Genomic DNA, 23,021 nt, shown 5'->3' on the forward strand with positions numbered 1-23,021 from the left:
CACTTGAAAAATCAGAGTATAAATATCTTCTTAATCATTGATCCCATTATTTTGCATGTTATGTGAGACAGTATAACAAAGGACACCGGGGATAACGATCAAGTGATTGCTTTGAAAGAGAATCCAATTTTCTCCAGTTTCTCTATTACTGTCACTAACACAATATAGGGGGGACAAAACAGTTTATAACAGAAACAACCCAAAAGAGAAGGCACAGAAAAATATTCAGTGTCAGGATAGTGGTGACGACGTTTTATGAACACAGGATATAACAAGTGGAAGTTTTGCATAATTTAACTCAAACGTGAAAATGCAAATTCTATTAAAGCTAATTCTACAGAACACACCAACACAGTCTTGTCCAGTGAGATTCAGGTCCAGAATGTTTGAGCCTTGTTGTGTTCTATTTGGAGACAGTGATTAACAGTCACGTAATGCAGTCCACAGGAAGTCCCTGAAGCTTTACCAAATGACAGAATTCTTACACACACACTGCACAGACTTGTATACTTTGGACTGGTTTAGTGGCAGACTCTTACTGCTGGAAGGGCCCTTGAGTGTCCCAAGCCCTTGGCACAGCAACAAAACATTGAAGACACATTAACTGAACTATAACACTAAGGTTTCGTTTTGTGGCTAACTTTTTTCTTTCGTATCTTTTTGTTTCCTCATTTCATATTTCTTTCTTAGTCTTAATTTTTCATCAATCTCCAGACCCATCATGGGAGCCTCTGTTAAAAATCTCCTCTTGACACGCTTGGTGGTCAATGACATCATAATAGGAGTGTCCATTATGGAAGAAGGTTCCAACCGCGCGCCCTTGACGTGCATGTCCTACAGCATCACTGAAGACCTTGTTGATCTGCTCCTCAGATGGCATCCACCAATCAGGGTTGGACGTGCAGTGCATCCTAATAAACTCTGCCCAATAAAAGAACAAAAAAACAGATTTCAGATTAGTAATTAATGATGAAAATCCAGACCTAGTAAATTATGGTAATTTTTTAAATTCTAACTACTATCAGTCATAAGTGAGTATTTATAAAATTAGAAGTGTTGCACTACTGCAGCCAATCAGATTGTAGATATTGTTTATGAAGTATGTAGTATATAAAATAATAAAAACATTTTTACACTACATCCAATGATTCCTTAGAATAGGTTGGGGTAGATTTTCACATATGAACAGAAACATATTAAGGGCCTGGTTTGGAGCTGCTCCCAAAACCAGGAGTTATTTGTAGGCTGATATGCCTGGCACTGTTATTGGTAGGCTAAAATATGCCCAACACTGTTATTGGTAGGCTGAGATATGCCCAACACTGTTATTGGTAGGCTGAGATATGCCCAGCACCGTTATTGGTAGGCTGAGATATGCCCAGCACTGTTATTGGTAGGCTGAGACATGCCCTGCACTGTTATTGGTAGGCTGAGATATGCCCAGCACAGTTATTGGTAGGCTGATACATGCCCAGCACTGTTATTGGTAGGCTGCGATATGCCCAGCACAGTTATTGGTAGGCTGAGACATGCCCAGCACTGTTATTGGTAGGCTGAGACACGCCCTGCATTGTTATTGGTAGGCTGAGACACGCCCTGCATTGTTATTGGTATGCTGAGATATGCTCAGCACTGTTATTGGTAGGCAGAGACATGCCCACACTGTTATTGGTAGGCTGAGATATGCCTAGCACTGTTATTGGTAGGATGAGACATGCCCAGCACTGTTATTGGTAGGCTGAGATATGCCCTGCACTGTTATTGGTAGGCTGATACATGCCCAACACTGTTATTGGTAGGCTGAGATATGCCCAGCACTGTTATTTGTAGGCTGAGACACGCCCTGCACTGTTATTGGTAGGCTGAGATCTGCCCAGCACTGTTATTGGTAGGCTGAGACACGCCCATCACATTTACCACATACAGGTTTGCATTCACGGCTGAGACACACTCTGTGCCACAACACACCTGCACTGTAACCACCAAAAAAGGAGCCGGACAGTAAATTACTTTGCCAATAAATCCTCTCTGTGACCGCCAACATAAGACCATGGCAACACATGCGCAGTGCTACATATTGGATCTGCAGGCATCTCCGAAATAGACCCATTTCTTTTGTTTATCATCACTTTGTGATTTTGATCCTGTAATGTTATAGAATACCTATAACAAGTGCTGAATTGTGTATTTTTTGTTCTTTATGACCCACACAATCTGAAAAGCAAAAGGTTAGAACGTGGAGAGAACCTACCCGCACTATCAGGAAAATTGGGCCACGTTTCGTGCACAGCATCTCTTCAACCAATTAGATTAAACAGGAGATCATACTCTTTATAATACCATTATTCTGCTTTATAGTGAGCTGTGCCTCATGTTTCAGTTTGTTAGTTTATACTTTATAATCTCCATTGGTTTCATTTATGTAGCTGCAACATCTGGCGGGGCTTTAAATAGTGATCACAAATGGGACATCTGTTAATCTGCATTTACGGATTGATATGACTTGTTCAAATGATCATTGACTGAGGTTTGTATACTTTAATTAATGATCTCTTAGCTGCCGCCTCTTTTCTATCAAATGGATATTAAAAAGATTCATTCAGATCACCCAGAGGCTGTAGACAAAAGCTGTCTAATAGTAAATTGAATGCAAACCCTTCATACAGAGGATGCATAACGTTCTACATATTAATAAATAAAATAGGAACCTCACACTTTTGGACAACGGCTCTAACTGCACTCCTTAAATTGTGCCTATATCTGCACATGCTGAGATGTGTGTGTGTAACCTGGCTATCTACTACTGACACCAACTCTCCTGATGCCTATACTACAGGAAACCTCTCCTCCCACAGTCAGTCTGATGGCCACCATGGTGGAGTTGTTGGAGCCCTAATAGGCCGCTACTGCATCCTTCATATAAATCCCTCAAGACCATCTCTCATTCTCCTCTGAAATCCACTCTGGGGTATATTCTATGCCGTCGGCGAGCTGCAGTAAGGGGGGTTTGTATGGCGAGGATGGCTTTTTTTGGCAAGGAAAAGCCATCCTCACCGTATAACCCCCTAGCCGTATTCAATGTTTTGCAAAAATCCTTGCGATTCCCTTAAATGCAGCGAACCCCGCCATTTTGATGGCCGCACTCACAGTTTCGACCTCGCCTCAGGGAACAGGTGAAGTGGAAACAGCGAGTAAAGGGGAGACCGTTCAATACTCTGATGGCAAGCTATAGGCACTGCTCGCCGTATAGCTCATCGCCAGGGGCTCGCCGCCCATATAGAATATACCCCTCTATCTGTCTCTTCCATCCATACACAGGGGTGGTTCTACACTTTGTTTTTGAGGGGCCAGTTTAAAAATAAATCTTGATCCCTCCCCTTTCCAGTATCAACTCCTCCCCTCTCCATTTCCAGCTCCTGTAGAGCCTGCCCACAAGTACATCACAAAAATTAAATTTCATGATACAAGTTCTTTGCTTGCTGTAAATGATCTATTGCTGTCAGACTGTCTCTTTCTGTGATTGATGTGTATGCACAGTCTACCGATAATCACTCAGGTGCGTGAACATCAGCATTGCATACAAATATGATTAAGGGCAATAGTTTAACATTGGCACTGTTTGAAAATAAAGCCAAACAATTGCTAAAATCCCACTGATGGATGGTGGGGTACAACCTAGGGCCAAATTTAATAGGGTGAGAGTTTCAGAAAGTGAGAGATTTTGGGAGAGTTTTCCCATGTTTTTTAAAGCAGCAATCAATTACATAGCAAAATCAACCTGGTACGGGGCCGTAGCTTATGTCATACGACTTCACTTCAAACTCCTGGGTACTCCTGGCGTTATCCTTACACTTCCAGAAAACGGGCTTTTGACTGTCAACCTTTTAATCCTGTTGACCTTTTGACTGTTGACCAATAGTGGTCGCCCTTATGACTGTCAACCTATAGTCAATCTTTCATAAGTCTGGATACTAGTTGAAGTACCCCATTTTGATCAGGTTTAAATCTTCAAGTTATTAAGTTACCAATGACCTGGTTATAATTATCAACATTTTATAAATAAGTAGCAGCACAGCAGCTGTTCCCATACCCCTGTACGGTAACTGCCCGCTGTGTATTTCATGTATGTGTTTGTGTGTATTGAGGGGATGTTCATAATGTATTTTAAAACAGTACGATACACAGCAAAACAAAATTGCATCTAAAGTCTTATATTGTAAGTGGTTGATAAGAGCATAGCGTCCGGCACACTGTTAACATCACATAAAGGGTTTATGTAATAGTTCCTTCTAGACATAGCAAGAATTTCAGGGGCACCAACCCAGGAAAAGGGTTTTCCCTGGGTTATGTGTGGCCATACAAGGCCATCTCTAATTCCACTGCTCCATACATCTCCAACCTCATCTTACTTCATACTACCTCCCGCCCTCTATGGTTGGCCGATGGCCGACGCCTCTCCTTACTGTTTCCCATGCTTGAGTGCAAGAGTTTGCCCATGCTGGACCGCTTCATTAGAATGTGCGGTACTTGTGTAGTTTCACGGCGGCTGTTACGTAGTTAGTGTAGCGTCCCTGTCAGAATCAGCGTAGTGTTCCTGCTGTTAGGTTTTGGGTATACACCCGCAGCCGGGACTGCTGTTCAGGACAGCCACGGCGGAGTCCTACGCTCACTCTGTTGGCCCCCAGAGTTGGGTGACCGGTTCCTGCAGGAGCTAGGCTTCGCCTGTAGCCGCCACGTTTGGGAGGGCGAGTTAAGCCCGCCCTAGCTCCGGTGCAGCCAGGTGTTATGTAAATACAAGGAACCGGAGACCCCCTCAGGGTACGGCCAAAAGGATAATCTAACTAAAAGGACCCTCACTGAAATTAAGGGAAAAAAGGCAACTTGCCGTAACTAGCTAACGCGGCTAAAAGCGCCAGCGACCTAGTCGCCACCCACTGCGACCGCGTCGCATACACAAGAAAAAATACACCACACCAAAAGCACACAACAAGACGTAACGTACAAACACGGAACACTAAAGCAAACCCCTACTGGCAATCCCCAGGTAGGGGAAACTGAAACAAGACCCAGCAATTGCTGGAGAACCCTCTAAAGACCAGAACAGAGGGTAATATAAACCAAATATAAAGAAATGCCCAGGAGGGCAACTTGAAAGAGGTAAGGAACCAGATCCCCTAAAAGGGGAACTTACTGTGGAACAGACTGACAGCCAAGGAGGTATCTGTGCAGCAGCAGAGATGACAGACAGGCAGAACGCTGGAGCCGAAGGGATCAGGCAGATGACAGCATATCAGAAGCTATCACCGGCGGGGGTCTGGCTGGACTGACTCCCTTTAAAAAGGGAGTGTGACCAATAGGCAGATGAACCTAATTACCCCCAGCCGGGATAGCGCGCGCTGGACAGCGTCTTGCACGCTGCCCAGCAACGCCAGAGCGGGGAGAGACACTTCCGCCGCCTGTTGCCGGCGTCCTCCGTTGCCGGGCAACCCCGACGGCTTCCGCCGGAGGTTGCGTCCTGGCTTGAAGACAGCTAGCGTCTCTGGTTGCTGAGCAACCAGGCGCTACGCTGCCGTGCGGCCGGGCGGCTGTGCACCCCTTCCCTGCCAGAGTGCACCTCCGGCGCCTGACAGTACCCCCCCCTCGAGGAGGGGTGCATGACCCCTTACCCCCAGGTTTATCAGGGAAGTTCTGAAAGAATTCCATCTTCAGCCTCGGGGCATGTAAGTTCTTCTCAGAAACCCAGGACCTCTCTTCTGGACCATACCCTTTCCAGTGAACCAGAAACCGAAGAGACCCCCGCATGAATTTGGAATCCAGGATTTTTTCGACCAGATATTCCGGTTGCCCGTGTAACTTTACTGGAGCTTTTCCCTGGGACATCCTCCGTGGGAATTTTTTTGAAATTTTTACAGGTTTTAAAAGAGAGGAGTGGAAGGTATTAGCGATCCTCAGGGATCTGGGAATTTGCAAACGGAAGGCCACAGGATTCACTTTCTTGATGATAAAAAATGGGCCAATGAATTTAGGTCCAAATTTGGCTGAAGTTTGGCGAATCTTAATATTACGGGTTGACAACCAAACCCTGTCCCCCACCTTGAAATTACAAGGTTGTCTAGAACGGTCGGCAAAGACCTTTTCCTTAAACGCGTTTTTTTTTAGAGCCAGATGTACCTCCTTCCAGATTACTCTTAGTCGAGAAGTGGATGAGGATGAGGATACTGGCTCCTCTGGCCCAAGAGCGTTGGCTTTGGGATGGAACCCATAAACTGCAAAGAATGGTGACATTTTGGTTGAAGTATGATGTGCGTTATTATATGCAAACTCAGCAATGGGCAAGAATTCTGACCAATCATCCTGTGTTTTCGAGACGAAACATCGCAGGTACTGCTTTAAGGACTGGTTAAGTCGTTCCGTCTGCCCATTAGATTCGGGATGATACGCAGAGGTCAAACTGCATTTGATTTTAAGGGTCGCACAAAAACTCCTCCAGAAACGTGCCACGAATTGGAGACCCCGGTCTGACACAATGTCCTTAGGCAGGCCATGAAGTCTGAAGATATGGAGAAGGAACAGGCTGGCCAAAGTTTTTGCCGACGGCAGCTGAGGCAAGGGGATGAAGTGAGCCATTTTACTAAAACGGTCAATAATGACCCAGATTATCTGGAGACCCGACGAAACAGGTAAATCGACCACAAAATCCATGGCGATATGTGACCATGGCCTTGCAGGAATGGCCAAAGGAATCAATTGTCCAATCGGCACAGTTCTGGGAGTTTTGTATCTCGCACAGACTGGACATGAAAGAACAAATTCTCTGGTATCAGCAGCAATGTCTGGCCACCAGACACTTCGAGACAGAAGTTTTAAGGGATGTCCTGCAATTTTGCTTTCATGGAATTCTGTTAAAATCTCCCTTCTAAAGGATGGTGGAACAAAAAGGCATCCAGGGGGCTTTTGGCTGGGAGCCTGATCTTGAACCTGGAGAAGCAACTCCTTAAGGGTCTGTGTAAGACCGAAATGAATAATTGATGCTGGCAGAATCGACATGGGGGATTCCTTAACTTCCTGTTTAGGAAGGAAGCTCCGTGAAAGGGCATCTGCTCGAACATTCTTTGAGCCTGGTCTAAAGGAAATAATAAAGTTGAAACGCGTAAAAAATAGCGCCCAACGGGCCTGTCGCGCATTCAGGCGTTTGGCTGATTCGAGGTATTGTAAGTTTTTGTGATCTGTAATCACCAAGATCTGGTGGTTGGCCCCCTCCAACCAGTGCCTCCACTCCTCGAAGGCCCATTTAATGGCGAGCAATTCCCGGTTGCCCACATCATAGTTGGCCTCGGCTGACGAGAATTTTCGGGACATAAAGGCACATGGAAAGAGGAATGAAGTATTAGGATGTTTCTGAGATAACACAGCCCCTGCTCCCACCTCTGAGGCGTCTACCTCTACCACAAAGGGTAACTCCGGATCAGGATGCCTCAAAACAGGAGCTGAGACAAAGGCCCGTTTTAGTGCAACAAATGCCTGCTCTGCCTGAAAAGACCAAACAGAGGGGTCCACACCCTTTTTAGTGAGAGCCACTATGGGGGCAACCAAATCAGAAAAGGAACGGATGAATCGCCTATAATAGTTGGCGAAACCTAAAAACCTTTGGATGGCCTTCAAATTAGTAGGTCGCACCCAATCCAAAACTGCCTGCAATTTTTTTGGTTCCATATGGAATCCATCTGCTGAGATCACATATCCTAAAAAGGATACTTCAGGAACTTCAAACTCACATTTCTCTGGTTTGGCAAAGAGGTGGTTTTCCCTGAGTTTTTGAAGAACCTGACGAACTTGCTTACGATGTTCCCTCAGAGAACTGGAGTAAATTAAGATGTCATCTAAGTAAACAACGGCAAACCTCCCCAAAAAGTCCCTGAGGACATCGTTGATAAAGTCTTGGAAGACTGCAGGCGCATTAGATAACCCGAAGGGCATGACCAAGTATTCATAATGCCCTGTTTGGGTACTAAAGGCCGTCTTCCATTCGTCTCCCGCTTTGATACGGACCAGATTGTATGCTCCACGAAGATCAATTTTCGAAAAGATCTTTGCAGAGCGAAGCTGGTCGAACAGGACTGAAATGAGAGGTAACGGATAAGTGTTTTTAATTGTGATCTTGTTGAGCGCCCTGTAGTCAATGCAGGGTCTCAATGACCCGTCTTTTTTGGCCACAAAAAAAAAACCTGCACTCAATGGGGACTTTGAGGGTCTAATAAAACCTTTGGCCAGATTTTCTTGAATATACTCGTCCATAGACCGGGTCTCAGGCCCTGAGAGGGAATAAAGCCGCGCCTTGGGATACTGCGCATCAGGTATCAAGTCTATAGCGCAGTCATATGGACGGTGAGGTGGAAGTTCATCAGCCTTGCCTTTGGAGAAGACGTCAGTGAAGTCGGAATAGCTGGCAGGAACCCCTTCTAGTGACGTGGCTGCCACTAACATAGGGTGAACCAAACAAGTACCTGAACACTGATTTCCCCAACGGGCGATCTCTCCAGCTGGCCAATCAATTTGAGGGTTGTGATCTTTTAGCCAGGGGTGTCCCAAAACTAACGGTACTGCGGAGCAGGAAGTTAAATAAAAAGAAATGGTTTCCTCATGAAAGATGCCAACACCTAACCGTAATGGAGGTGTCTGGTGAGATATCATCCCATTAGCAAGAGGGCTACCATCCAGACCCCGCATGACAAGGATTTTATCAAGTGTTAATTGGGGAATCCCGATTTTCTTAGCAAACATGAGGTCTAGAAAGTTCCCGGCAGCCCCACTATCGATGAAAGCAGATACTGGAGCATTAATCCCACCAAACCGAATTTCCGCCGGTACTAGTAACGCATTATGAGAGGAGATGAGTTGATGACCAAAGTGAACCCCCTCAATGTTCACTTGGCCCGGGCATTTCCCGACTTATTCGGGCAAGAACGTAAGACATGACCCTTATTGCCGCAATAAAGGCAGAGACCTAAACTCATCCTTCGTGCCCTTTCATCCGAGGATATGCGGAAGGCCCCCATTTGCATGGGTTCTTCCTCATCCTCGGGTGGAATGTAGCTGATTGAGGTCGGCCGGAGTCCAGTACTTCTCTCAGACTTCCGTTCCCTGAGACGTCGATCTATTTTTATGGACAATTCCATAAGTTTGTCGAGGTTCTCAGGGGCGGGATATTAAATTAAGCTATCCTTGATAGCATCTGATAACCCCTGCCGAAACTGGCTCCGAAGAGCTGGGTCATTCCACCCACAGTCGTTGGACCAATGACGGAACTCAGTACAATATGCCTCTGCAGGGTTCCTACCCTGCCTCAAAGCACGTAAATGGCTTTCGGCCGAGGCTTCTCTATCTGGGTCATCATATAATAAACCAAGGGATTTGAAGAAGGCATCAACTGACCGGAGAGCTGGATCTTCAGGTTTGAGCCCAAAGGCCCATGTTTGCGGGTCACCCTGAAGTAATGAAATTATCAGCCCTATTTGTTGTCGCTCCGACCCTGAAGACTGTGGCTTAAGCCGAAAGTAAAGTTTACAACTTTCACGAAAATTAAAAAAATCTTTACGGTTCCCAGAGAACCGGTCAGGAAGGTTCACCTTCGGTTCAGGACCCATTACTGGTGAACCACGAACCGCATCTTCCTGAGATTTTACTCGCAATGATAAGTCCTGGACCATTTGGGTAAGGCCCTGGAGCTGGTTAGCAAACGCCTGAGGCGAGGTTGGGGCAGAAGGATTCATGACTACCAACTAGGGGTCCCTGAAGGGTGACACCCAATTACCTGACTGATCCCTTTTGTTTGTTTAGGGCCGGTGATAATGTTAGGTTTTGGGTATACACCCGCAGCCGGGACTGCTGTTCAGGACAGCCACGGCGGAGTCCTACGCTCACTCTGTTGGCCCCCAGAGTTGGGTGACCGGTTCCTGCAGGAGCTAGGCTTCGCCTGTAGCCGCCACGTTTGGGAGGGCGAGTTAAGCCCGCCCTAGCTCCGGTGCAGCCAGGTGTTATGTAAATACAAGGAACCGGAGACCCCCTCAGGGTACGGCCAAAAGGATAATCTAACTAAAAGGACCCTCACTGAAATTAAGGGAAAAAGGCAACTTGCCGTAACTAGCTAACGCGGCTAAAAGCGCCAGCGACCTAGTCGCCACCCACTGCGACCGCGTCGCATACACAAGAAAAAATACACCACACCAAAAGCACACAACAAGACGTAACGTACAAACACGGAACACTAAAGCAAACCCCTACTGGCAATCCCCAGGTAGGGGGAACTGAAACAAGACCCAGCAATTGCTGGAGAACCCTCTAAAGACCAGAACAGAGGGTAATATAAACCAAATATAAAGAAATGCCCAGGAGGGCAACTTGAAAGAGGTAAGGAACCAGATCCCCTAAAAGGGGAACTTACTGTGGAACAGACTGACAGCCAAGGAGGTATCTGTGCAGCAGCAGAGATGACAGACAGGCAGAACGCTGGAGCCGAAGGGATCAGGCAGATGACAGCATATCAGAAGCTATCACCGGCGGGGGTCTGGCTGGACTGACTCCCTTTAAAAAGGGAGTGTGACCAATAGGCAGATGAACCTAATTACCCCCAGCCGGGATAGCGCGCGCTGGACAGCGTCTTGCACGCTGCCCAGCAACGCCAGAGCGGGGAGAGACACTTCCGCCGCCTGTTGCCGGCGTCCTCCGTTGCCGGGCAACCCCGACGGCTTCCGCCGGAGGTTGCGTCCTGGCTTGAAGACAGCTAGCGTCTCTGGTTGCTGAGCAACCAGGCGCTACGCTGCCGGGCGGCTGTGCACCCCTTCCCTGCCAGAGCGCACCTCCGGCGCCTGACACCTGCAGCCAGCATAGTCAGCGTCCCTCTCAGTATCAGCGTAGTGTTCCCGCCCGTTCACGGCGAGCCAGAACTTACGTAGATAGCGTAGTCAGTCAGGCATCCGTCAGTATTAGCGTCGTATTCCCGTCCGTTCGTGGCCAGCCAGAGCTTACGTAGTTAGCGTAGTCAGTCAGCACTATGCATTTAGCGTAGTCAGTCAGCGCTTAATACATTGTGTGGGAACCACTGACCATTTTAACCTGCCTGACATGACAGGTGTGAATGTGTTCCGGAAACACCCCCACTATCCACGCCAGCCCAAAGCATAGCGAGCCCCGTGAGCGGACGCGGTATGCGTCCTCCCGATCTGGTCATACCCTCACTATCCAAGTCAGTGTGGAGTTGTTTTTATAAAGTGTGGCGAGCGCAGCGAGCCACCGACCCCGAAGCTTGGCGAATGCACGTGGAATACATGTCAAGTAATCCGCGTTCCCTTGCGGGGCTTGCTGCGCACACCACGCTTCGGACTTGGTGGCTCGCTGGGCTCGCCACACTGGGCATGGGTAAGATCTCACTATTATCGCAAGATCTCCTGTGTAGCCCAGAGCCAGCCGCCATCACAGACAGGGACTGCACTGTCTCAACGTGCAAGAGATTATTCATACTGTACATTGCCCCAATTATTGGCACATTATCTTGTAGATAGCAGAACTGATAATGACAGGAGACCATTTCTCCTCTTTCATACATGGAGGAAGACGCGGTATCAGCACACATAATGGCGCTGATACTGCATCTCCCCTTTAAGACCCTTCTTACATCCCCTCAGTTATACACAATATACAAGTGTCATAAATCAAATTAATCAGCTCAGTCTCCCCGTACATCCTAGTCACATTGTGTTCCTATTGAGTAGGGATGTGCACCGGCCACTTTTCGGGTTTTGGGTTCTGATTACCTTGAGGTTTTGGGTTCTAATGGGTTTTGGCAAAACACCTCCTAAGTGTTTTGTGTTTGGATTTCTTGGGTTTTGGGTTCTGATTTTTTTGTTAAAAATGCATAAAAACTGTTAAAATCGCAGAATTTGGAGGGTTTTTTTTGCTCCTACGCTATATTAACCTCAATTACATTCATTTCCACTCATTTCTAGTCTATTCTGAACACCTCACACCTCACAATATTGTTTTTAGGGCAAAAGGTTGCACCGAGGTAGCTGGATAACTATGCTAAGCCACACAAGTGTGCGGCACAAACACGTGGCTCATGTAAGAGTGGCACTGCAGCGGTTGATACAGCAGTACTAGGCACCAGACAGATAGATACGGCAGTATTAGGCAGTGAGCCCCAGACCAGACGGTAGATACGGCAGTATTAGGCAGTGAGCCCCAGACCAGACAGGTAGATACTCCAGTATTAGGCAGTGAGCCCCAGACCAGACGGTAGATATGGCAGTACTAGGCACCAGACAGGTAGATAAGACAGTAATAGGCACAAGACAGGTAGATACGTCAGCAATACTAGTATTGTGCACCAGCAGAATTTATAATAATTAATTTTATTATTAGGTACTGCTTGGCAGTGGCACTCAGTGGCACACGTCAGTGCACAAGCAGCATGGAATTATTTTTTACAGTCCAACACAGCACAAGTATTTTTTTTTTATTGAATTAGATATAGCAACCTAGTATGTACTTGTACTACTAGGTAGGTACACTTAGGCAGTAACACTGCCAGTGGCAACAGTGGACTGAGTAAATAATACTGGCAACCTCTATTCACAGTATTCTGTGCAGGCAGGCAGGCAGCACCAGTGGACTATATATAATTCAATGAATTATTAATAATATAGCAGCCTAGTAGGTAGAGAAAATAAACTACTAGGTAGGTAGGCAGGCAGGCAGTAGCACTGCCAGTGGTCACCACAAAAGGTAGTTATTATATTACACACCACCAGAAGCTTTATGCAGTACACCAGCAGAATTTATATAATAATTAATTTTATATTAGGTACTGCTTGGCAGTGGAACTCAGTGGCACACGTCAGTGCACCAGCAGCATGGAATTATTTTTTACAGTCCCACACAGCACAAGTATTATTTTTTAATTAAATTAGATATAGCAGCCTAGTATGTACTAGGTAGGTACACTAGGTAGGCAGTAGCACTGCCAGTGGCAACAGTGGACTGAGTAACTAAATAATACTGACAGATTCAGTGCAGGCAGCACCAGTGGACTATATATATATATATATATATATATATATATATATATATATATATATAATTAATTAATTATTAATATATAATATAATATTACAGGCACAGCACAGCACCAGAGGTAGGCCCCAGCACAGAGGAGACAGTAGTACTACAGTTACACAGTTAGACTGTTCTCCTAAGCAGAGAGGAGAACAGAGTACACAGCAGCGCTGAGGGAGACAGCCCCAGTGAATAAAATAATTAATTACAGCACAGCACACCAGAGGTAGACCGCACAGAGGAGACAGTAGTACTACAAGTACACAGTTAGACTACACAGCAGCACTGAGAGACAGCACCAGCGATTAAAAAGTATTGCGTTCAAGGTCAAGCTCAAGTTTAAGCCCCAGCAGCACCAACACACCCTCTCCCAACCCACTACTAGACTGGAGTGAAGATGGCGGGCACAGCAGCCGCTTTTAAAGCCTCGCGAAATCCGGCGCCGAGAGATGACGTTCTGACCACGCGGACAGACCCGAGTCAGGCGGGAATCTCCGAGCGCTGCTCGGAACCGGGCTTGGAATGATGACGTCCGTGGGGGCTCGGATCTCCGGAATCCGAGTCTGCACATCTCTACTATTGAGATGCATTTTTTTTTTAAATGCCCAACATTAGCAGAGCTGCACAGGACCTGGTGGCTCACTCGCACCAGGCATGTTGTACTGCATGGCGTATTGAGGTTGGATGTATAAGGACATGTTTGTAAGTAACATAGGCATATTTATAATGGGTCCAGTGGGCACACACTGCACACCATGCACCCAGAGTATACCTACCTTGTAGCTTCAAGTAGTCCCTCCTCCTTTGCTGCGCCATCTTCCCAAAGATCTTCAAAAACAAAATCTTTGGCGATATGGCGCCATCCAGTGACAGCAAACACTGTCACTGAGCCATAGCCATTCTTATATTGTGCACAAGCGCCATGTTCCCGAGAATCTCTGGGAAGAAGGCGGAAGGACTGAGGGGTCTGTTGTATACAGGCACCATCGGGTCCCTGTTATGTAGTCTCACCGCTGCTTGGGGTTACCTGGAAACAGTGCACGAGGGATGTACAATTTACATACTGCACAGTATCCCTCATTTACATGTCTGGCCTGCACAGTGAATATACAGATGGAGCCATCCTCATCTAGTCCTTTAATAGGATTAAGTGAATAATGGGATTACTCTGCTGATCCCCTACTGTATTGTTCTATGTATTGTATTGCAGCTGAGAACAATAGGCCTTGGCTCAGCATGGCTCCCCATGGCTATCCAGAGATGGCTAGATGAGGCTGGCTCCATCTGTAGATCAAATGTCTAAGCATAAATGAGTATTGGTTTTCTAAATCATTATTTAGCATTGAGATATAGAGTATCTGACTGACTATCATTTTCCAGAATGTACTAGATAAATAGCATGAATCTAATTGGTTGCCATGAGCATCCACTTGTTTAGATGGTGTAATAAATCTCCCTGTATACCCTAGTGCACATAGAAGTATCTCCCGCATTTTTCAGGGTACACAGAGCATGTACATGAAGAAATAACACAATGATAAAACCCACAAGGGCCGAGTGTAGCAGGAAGCCTGTAAGAGAAAGCAAGGAGGTGACAGCAGGTAGGGAACAGAAGACGAGTGACACTGAGTGAGAAGGTGCAGTACCTCTGAGACATGTAACTTTAACAGGATCCAGAGGGCGTCTTTCAGGACCCGAGTCTCCTGACTGCACTGACCTTTTCCTTTTCCCAAGGCCACATGAATATTTAAGCTCATCTGTTGTAAAAACAAATCTTATGAGATATCGGAGAAGCCGCCTTCCGTCTTTCTTGGAGGAGTTGACTGCCTCGTCCCATTGTTTACTAGTGATGAACACCGGGTAGTTGTTCAAAAGCTGTTTGCTGCCCTGCAAAGTGAAAAACATATAGGAATTATTGATTGATTGATTGAAAGAGAGAGAGAGAGAGAGAGAGAGAGAGAGAGAGAGGAGTGAGGGGCACAGAGAGCTTGCTTAACAACCTAAACAGCAGTAACCAATGAGCAACTGCAATGCGCTGTGGTGACTGTTAGAACACCAAGACCTCCCAGCCAATGGTGCGCAGGAGATTCGGCAAGGTTGGGGTACCGTATTCTACCCCCGAGTGTTCCCCATAGAACATTAAAAATAGGCCCATTTGGTCACAGTATTTTCATGATGGCCAACTGCTTTTATGCTCCTTAGCTACATCAGCTCTGTTATATCTTTGTCCTCATTCATAATAATGGGTGTCTAGTTTATCAATTGTATATATACTATGCTGTACAGTATGTCTTCAGAAAGACTCTGTTATGCAGGACCACAGCTGAGTACTATATACTGGAATACGTTTATTACTGCTTTTCAGTAACAGCAGGAGAACTATGACATACTGCAGGGGCTGGTTTATTCATTCATTTTATGGTAAAATTCATTGATGAATCAGCCTCGATGTCTTTGATGCCCAGATACATCTCAGATAAAACCCTGCGAGATAAATGTAAAAATGCATGCTCGGAAATTCTAGGTAAAATTAACCAGTATCAGGCTTTCTGATTCCCTTACCTCCTTCAAGCGCTCCCTCAAAACCCACTTCTTCCGAGTAGCCTATCCCTCCTCCTCCTAACCTCTTTCGCCCCTCCTATCCTGCCTACCCTACCCCTCCATCCGTTCCTACTTATCCTATTGTTTTTCATTTGTGCACCCAGCTCCTTTTAGTATGTTAACTCTTATGAGTAGGGCCCTCCTTCCTCATATACTCACCCTACCTCTTTACCTCACCTGTGCCCCTGTCCTGTTCTTCCCTTCCTCTACTTCATCTTCAGTCTCCTCGACAATTTCGATACCTACTTCTGAACTGATGCTGATTTTAGTTCTACCAGCTATACCCCTATTTATGCTGAATTTTATCAACACACCCTGTACGTTACCTTGTAATTTGCTTTTTGTTTGCTATGTACGGCGCTGCGGACACTTTGTGGCGCCTTATAAATAAACATACTACTACTACCAGTATAGCTACTGAATGAGACAACTGTCAAATAAACATAAAATAAAATACACAAACATCAAATACTTATTAAATTAAGTTTTATTGTAAAGAATAGTGACAACACTGCGTAATAAGTGTGCAAACCATCAGGATTACACAAGTCACCATGGGGTCAGTTCGATTCGGCACACAGTAAATAGCACCTGGTGTTAGTCTCAAGAACCAACATTCTTCCACTTATTTGCCTGCCACTATGCTGTTTGCGCCGTGCTAAGGGCCACAAAAAGCACTGCAGCAGTAGATCAGTTTTATCTCTGCTGGAACTCCTGGAAGGGTGCGAGAAGAGATCCTTCTGTCAAGCTTAACAAACAGCAAGCCGAATGGAATAGCACTGGGACCTTCTTCCCATTGCTATTCCCTGCACACTGAATTGAAGGGACTCCTATACAGTCTGATGGATGGAAATGCCCAGTTTGCATGAATACTAGCATAAGTTTTATGCCAGCGATACTTATAGCAATTTCAAACAGGTCTTTCTATGTTAGCCACAGTGAATTTGTGCTACAAATGTGCCTACATACATCTATCCTGCTTGCACGTTAAATAGCCCTTCAGTCGCACCACGTCATGGTGTGACTCAGTAGTGCAGAACATCTTTGCCTTCAACTTTTTCAGTTAAAATGTGCCTTATTACCAAAAAGAGTGCGAATAGGATGCACAAGCAGCATCTGCTGATTAAAATGATATGCAGCATACCTATTTTCTTTGTGCGACCACGTCTTTGTCTGCATACAAAATGCCTGCAGGACTTGTAGGGCAAGGAGGATATGTGTATGCTGACACATCTTTATGCTATTATGCTATAGCAGATTATATTGTACATCCATCACTGTCTGTTCATTTATTAATTGGGAGGCAATATGGGCTTTCCTGACCACATAGACTTCTGGGAAACAATACTGTACACAAGTTCACTGAAGCATGACCACTGGGGCGAATAACAGAAATGTCAGGAGCACATTCTTAAAAGTATCATTAAATACTCTTAGTGCACCATGAAGCGCCCCTTCGTACATTTGTTTCTCTAGATTGCAACCTCTTAGACCCAGGAGGAATTCTTATGCTGAGAAGGGCGTAACAGCCATTGGAAGTGTTTGGACTTTGGTGCAATCATGTAACCCCTTTGTCATGACGAGGTTTATTGCTGGTCTTTGTATGGTATTGTACATTCAGCTCTCATATAACTATCCATTTGTATATATATATATATTTCATAATTTTATGTATGAAACAAAGTTTGTGTACATTGAATTAACAGAATGAAACGGTGTCACTTTCTCAGTCGTGCACAAAATAGAGTTTTGGATATGGGATTTTTGGATATGGGAGACAACCTGTACCCGTTAAAACACAATTTCTACTTTAGATTATAATCTGTAAAGAACAAATTGCAAGTAACATTTCCAGAATACAACCCATAAGAAAAGACTGAGAACCGTTAGGAGGAGTGAGAACACTTTAGAAGAGAAAGCGAAAATGAGAATCAATTAATTAGAGGGCAAGTGGCTGGAAATGTTGCCTACTAACGACATTCTTGTAATGATTTTCCTGTGTGTTTGTGAACAACATGTCACGCTGTGACTAAAATAAATATGGAGCCATTTACATGCTGCATGCAGGGTTCATGGGCAGCGTGACACCATAACCCCAACAATAAAGATAAAAAGTAATTATACAGGATTGAAACATTCCATAAACAGACGAGAAGGAAATGCTCCAAATTAATCTTTTGAAAGACATCAGTTTTCTTTACAACTGAAGTGCATAACAAGAACATAAATAATAATAATAATAATAAAGAGGAAAATTTACTTTTTATTAATCAATCAATTTTTCTAGTAACTTTTGAAGATTTTGTATCATGCTTGCCTACAATCCCAGCATAGCCTGGAGGATCCTGAAAACCTGTTGGCCCTTGCGCCTCTCCAGAAAGGTGGTCAAGTCTCCCGCATTCTTTCGAACCCCCTACACCATACGCAGCCACAACCCTACCCCTAGTTGGATGTCAACTTATGAGCACAAGTGGGAATGCCAAAGGGGACCTGATGGCACTGTGTAGCAGGGGCAGAGCCCCAATGACACACATTTGTAACCACGCCCCCACCAGCACATGTTCCCACTTAGCCACACCCCCATGCACTGACCAGGCTGCCCCACCCCAGAGCGCTCAGAAAGGTCATCACTGTTTTGCATATAGATATTTAATGTTCTACAGCATATACCCATTTAAAATTTTTACCTTTACAGTCATTTTTTTGTGGACATTGCACTTCCCATATTCACCGTGGTCTTAGACCTCTATGGTTTGAACTACTTGATTTGCTGAGTCAATGCCTTTCATTTCCGTGACAACTGGAAACTTTCTCAAGACGGATCGTCTTGAGAAAGTTTCCGGTTGTCACAGAAATGAAGTGCGTTGACGTACCTCTGCTGCACGTTACTACTCCTTGTCTGAAACCTAACAGCTGATTCATCCCTGCACTCCACTCCATGTGCAGACACTCAGCCGCCAAGCCGCTGTGCCTTCCTGCCGGCTATTCACTCCCCAGCTACAGCCGCTAATAGCTCCATCTTGCGGCTTCAAAGCCGCCTCACCACCCTGGGCGCACAAAACAGAGACTCAGCACTACTTATTGGACGGGGTTGAGCACCCATACATCGGGCTCCCTGCAAACCACAACCTCAAAAACAACTAAAAAGGGTGAGATATTTCCAAAGCATTTCTAAATACGCTGTGCTCACTTGCACCGACGGGCCCACGGATCCATCTGCGTGGACTGCATACATGCTAATTTGGGCACTCTTTATCTGAATCAACTGCCTTTTTAGTACCATAAGACTATCTGAGAACTATTGCACATTGGTGCTTTGAATCAGCTTGGCAAAATAATTAACACTCACGTTTAATAGTGAAATTGCACTGGATAAATATATTATAAATTCATGGAGTAGTATATAAACATGCTTAGTTTAATTACTACAGTTCTGCTATAATTGCAATATATGTATTTGTTTTTATATTTTATTAAATTGTATCTTTGCATGTTGCCTTTTATAAATTTATACAGTGTGTCCAGTTTGCATTTTTATTCAGCAAGGCAATCACATATATCCACTTAGCAGCGCATGGTGTCAATTCCCCCTCCATTTGCTCTATAAGTTCATAGACATAAACAAGGATCTTACAGCATACCTGCCTACTTTTTTCGCTCCTCTCCAGGAGAAACCCAGGAGGTTATTCTGGTTGGTGCGGATATGTCCGCATGTGTTCGTTCCGCCGATGTTTTGTGTTTGCGCATGTGCAGAGGCATATCTGCGCATGTGCGAAAGGGACATACGTCCAAATTCCGCATGAATTGTTTACACTACGAACAGGGGGAGGAGAGGGGCGTGAAGGGCTGTTTGGGCTCATTACCATATGTGTTCCCATGAAAACGCTGGGCGTACGTATGGTAATGCGGCCGTGACGCACGTGTAGGGGGGCGGACATATGACATTACCGGATGTCAGCTGCCCGCCCAGATCCCTGCTTTTGCACGGAGAAATGCCTGAGTGGTCTGAGCACGCGGGTGCTGCCTGACCTCTCGGGCCTGCATTCGATGGTCTGCGACCATCGCATGATGGGGGAGGTTCCCAGAGATTGAAGAGGTGTATACCTGAGAAATCCACTCGTGCTCCGTGCGGTCAACGGCTTACCGCATTCGGACGCAGTGAGCGATCCGTACGAAATGCGGGGTTTAGGACGCTCGGTCCTGGCCGCATATTCGGATCCGGCCGCACCAACCAGAATAAGGCCCCCAGAGAGGAGTGAAACTGGGCGGGACAACCCTGTCAATGGGCGGGATAAGGCTGATGTCACCAAGCCCCGACCCATGACAGTCAGCCGTGGCAATTCGCAGGTCTGCAGATTGAGGGATTTGTTCGCCATCGGGAAATACGAATCCCGTAAATAAGGCAGATTAGTAAATTTGCCCTATTTACGAGTTGGATTTTCCCAAAAAATGCGGCTGATGCTGGTCGTATGCAGTCATATCCGGCATCGGCCGTATTCTTCGACCTTAGTATATTTCCCACAAAGTGTAATCAGGGATGTGGTGGAGGACTGATGGGTGTTTTCTGGGCAGCCACTGGGAGGTGCATGAAAAAAAAGGGTTCATTCAGTTGAAGTGTTATGGGAGGAGCATATCAGTGCAAGCAGCTGTGTAACCAGCCTCACACATAAGAGAGTGTGGTCAGGCAGAGAAACTGCACCTGCTATAGGGCTGCTGCAAGTTTTGCTGATGAGACTGATGATGGTGTCTAAGCAGGGGCGGGCTGGGCAGGGTGCCATATGCCCCCCGGGCCGCTTTATAAGTTACTGCTGCGGGGCCGCCTGTGATCCAGCGTATTGTCCAGTTACTGCTGCAGCAACGGCCGTGGCTTTCAGAACATGGCCGCGGCTACAGTAACATGGCTGCCGGTCTCCCTCACTAAGGACATGTCCAGGGCAATAACTAGGGGAGGGCTGCGTGTTATAAATTAAGTTCCGCATCCAGTGACTGTCACTCAGGTGATACCGCCCACCCGTACGTCTGACGTGGAAGGAAGAGCCGGTGGTCGGAGGATGAGGTGGCCAAGGCTCAGGAAAGGGCAGAGAGGCGGGAGCATACTTGCCTACTTTTGAAAACTAGTTTCAGGGAGATTATAGTTGTAAATAGAATTTTGCACAGCGCCCCATTGAGGGGGCGTGTCATGCTCCACCCAAAGGGCGTGTGTAGTTCCATATATGAAGAGATTGTGAAAAGAGATTGTGAACGTGGCACCTAGAAGCGTGGGTGTGTACTGCTACATCTGAGAGGAATCTTGTAAAATTACTCATATCCAAATGTAGATGAGCCTCAAAGCAGTTAGTAAGAGCTACTATACTTGGTAAAGTGCTGGGAAACGGTGCTGATGATTCAATGTAAATGTATCTATCTCTCATTCCTTTTTTTACCCAAAAATGTAACAGTGTAATGTGGGCTAGGTGAAATGAGGGAGATTGCTAGACTAATGAGGGAGAGAGGGAGATTGCTGCTATTTCAGGGAGTCTCCTGCAGAATGCAGGAGGGTAGGCAACTATGGGCGGGAGCCGCAGCACAGACCCAGAGACCGGAGAAAGGCAGCACAGAGAATTGAGAGATACCCCACCAGGCTCAGGTGACTTATGATCTAAATGACAAACACAAATATATAATATTTCTGCCGTTCCCTGCCTATCGTTTCCTCCTGTTATTATGCAGGGGGCGCAGCCTGTGGTGTCCTCCTGTTATTATGCAGGGGGCGCAGCCTGTGGTGTCCTCCTGTTATTATGCAGGGGGAGCAGCCTGTGGTGTCCTCCTGGTATTATGCAGGGGGAGCAGCCTGTGGAGTCCTGGTAATATTATACAGGGGGAGCAGCCTGTGGTGTCCTCCTGGTATTATGCAGGGGGAGCAGCCTGTGGTGTCCTGGTAATATTATACAGGGGAAGCAGCCTGTGGGGTCCTGGTAATATTATACAGGGGGAGCAGCCTGTGTGGTGATGGTATTATTATGCAGGGGGAGCAGCCTGTGGTGTCCTGCCAACATTATACAAGGGGAGCAGCCTGTGGGGTCCTGGTAATATTATACAGCGGGAGCAGCCTGTGGGGTCCTGGTATTATTATACAGGGAGAGCAGCCTGTGGGGTCCTGGTAATATTATACAGGGGGAGCAGACTGTGGGGTCCTGGTATTATTATGCAGGGGGAGCAGCCTGTGGTGTCCTGGTATTATTACACAAGGGGAGCAGCCTGTGGTGTCCTGGTATTATTATACAGGGAGAGCAGCCTGTGGTGTCCTGTTATTATGCAGGGGGACCAGTCTGTGCATTTAACGATGCAATGTTACTTATGGGCCAGTGCTCTGGACTTGCCCCCCAGGCTAAAAGTTGCCAGCCAGCCCTTGTGTCTAAGTATGCACTAATCAGTGTTACAGCACATATGGATGCTAACAGTGGGTGTCTTAGACCTTGCACATTCAGCCACATGGATGTACACAAGGGAATAAGATTGTAGCAGCATTTGCTATAGATGCTGCTGATGGCGAATCAGAATCAGGTCGATCATTTGTTATGTCTACTGCTCAGGTACTCGGAAACAGAAGTGGATCTCCCTCCTGATCCAGTAACCATTTACCTGCAGTAATTTTTTTGCTCAAATAAGATTGGTTCTATTTACTCACTGCAAATGTAGAAGAAATTTTAATCAGCAAGATTTACCTATTAGGCTGAGTAAACACAATGCATTTTTAATGTATACTATAAGGCATAAATTCTTCAGAGGCATGGCGTCCGTACAGCTGCTCTTACTGGAGTACAAATAAAACAGTACAATGACAACTGACTACTTTACCCTATACTTCTAGCCTACCTACCACCATTCCTACACCCCCCCCCCCCCCCCCCCCCAAAAAAATAATCTGGGGTGACATGTAATAGGATTCTATTGTTGGTAAGGTTCCAATGTTTTTCGGGTAGAAATTAAATTTGCATTCGATTTATGGCGATTTTTTTGTCACGGAAATGTGCAATTTCTTTTATACATGTGAGATTTTTTACACATAGTAATGTGTGGTTTTTGGTCATAATTAAAAAAAAAACATTGTGGGGACCCCCTACCTGGGCCAAACCAGCCCCGGACTTATTGAGCCAGTCATGGTTCAAAAAAGTATTTCAGTATTTCTGAAACCAGCCCTGTCAACAGGGTTCTGTCAAAATTGCGGGTCTGAAACTGGTCTATTTTGTATGCAAATTTTGGTATCATTTAGCAAAAATTGCACCCTATAAAATTTGCGAACTCTATACTTTATAAAGGGAGAACATATG

The 23,021-nt window shown here is 45.8% G+C and overlaps 1 protein-coding gene across 2 annotated transcripts in view; it reads right to left on the bottom strand.

Annotated features, from left to right (window-relative positions):
• Positions 1 to 231: 231 nt before the first annotated feature.
• The window catches only part of BEND4 (BEN domain containing 4), a 78,310-nt gene continuing 55,520 nt past the window's right edge, over positions 232 to 23,021 (bottom strand). The window contains exons 4-5 of one of the 2 annotated variants that reach the window (XM_083165916.1): positions 14,757 to 14,997; positions 232 to 921 (exon numbers count right to left, since the gene is read on the bottom strand). In XM_083165916.1, the coding sequence (XP_083022042.1) occupies positions 704 to 921; positions 14,757 to 14,997 (459 nt within the window). In that variant the 3' untranslated portion in view covers positions 232 to 703. The remainder of the gene's footprint in view (positions 922 to 14,756; positions 14,998 to 23,021) is intronic. The other variant, XM_083165980.1, reaches the window with a different exon arrangement.

The sequence above is a fragment of the Crinia signifera genome, chromosome 1 (assembly GCF_055691185.1).
Source record: "Crinia signifera chromosome 1, ASM5569118v1, whole genome shotgun sequence".
NCBI classification, from domain to species: Eukaryota; Metazoa; Chordata; class Amphibia; order Anura; family Myobatrachidae; genus Crinia; species Crinia signifera.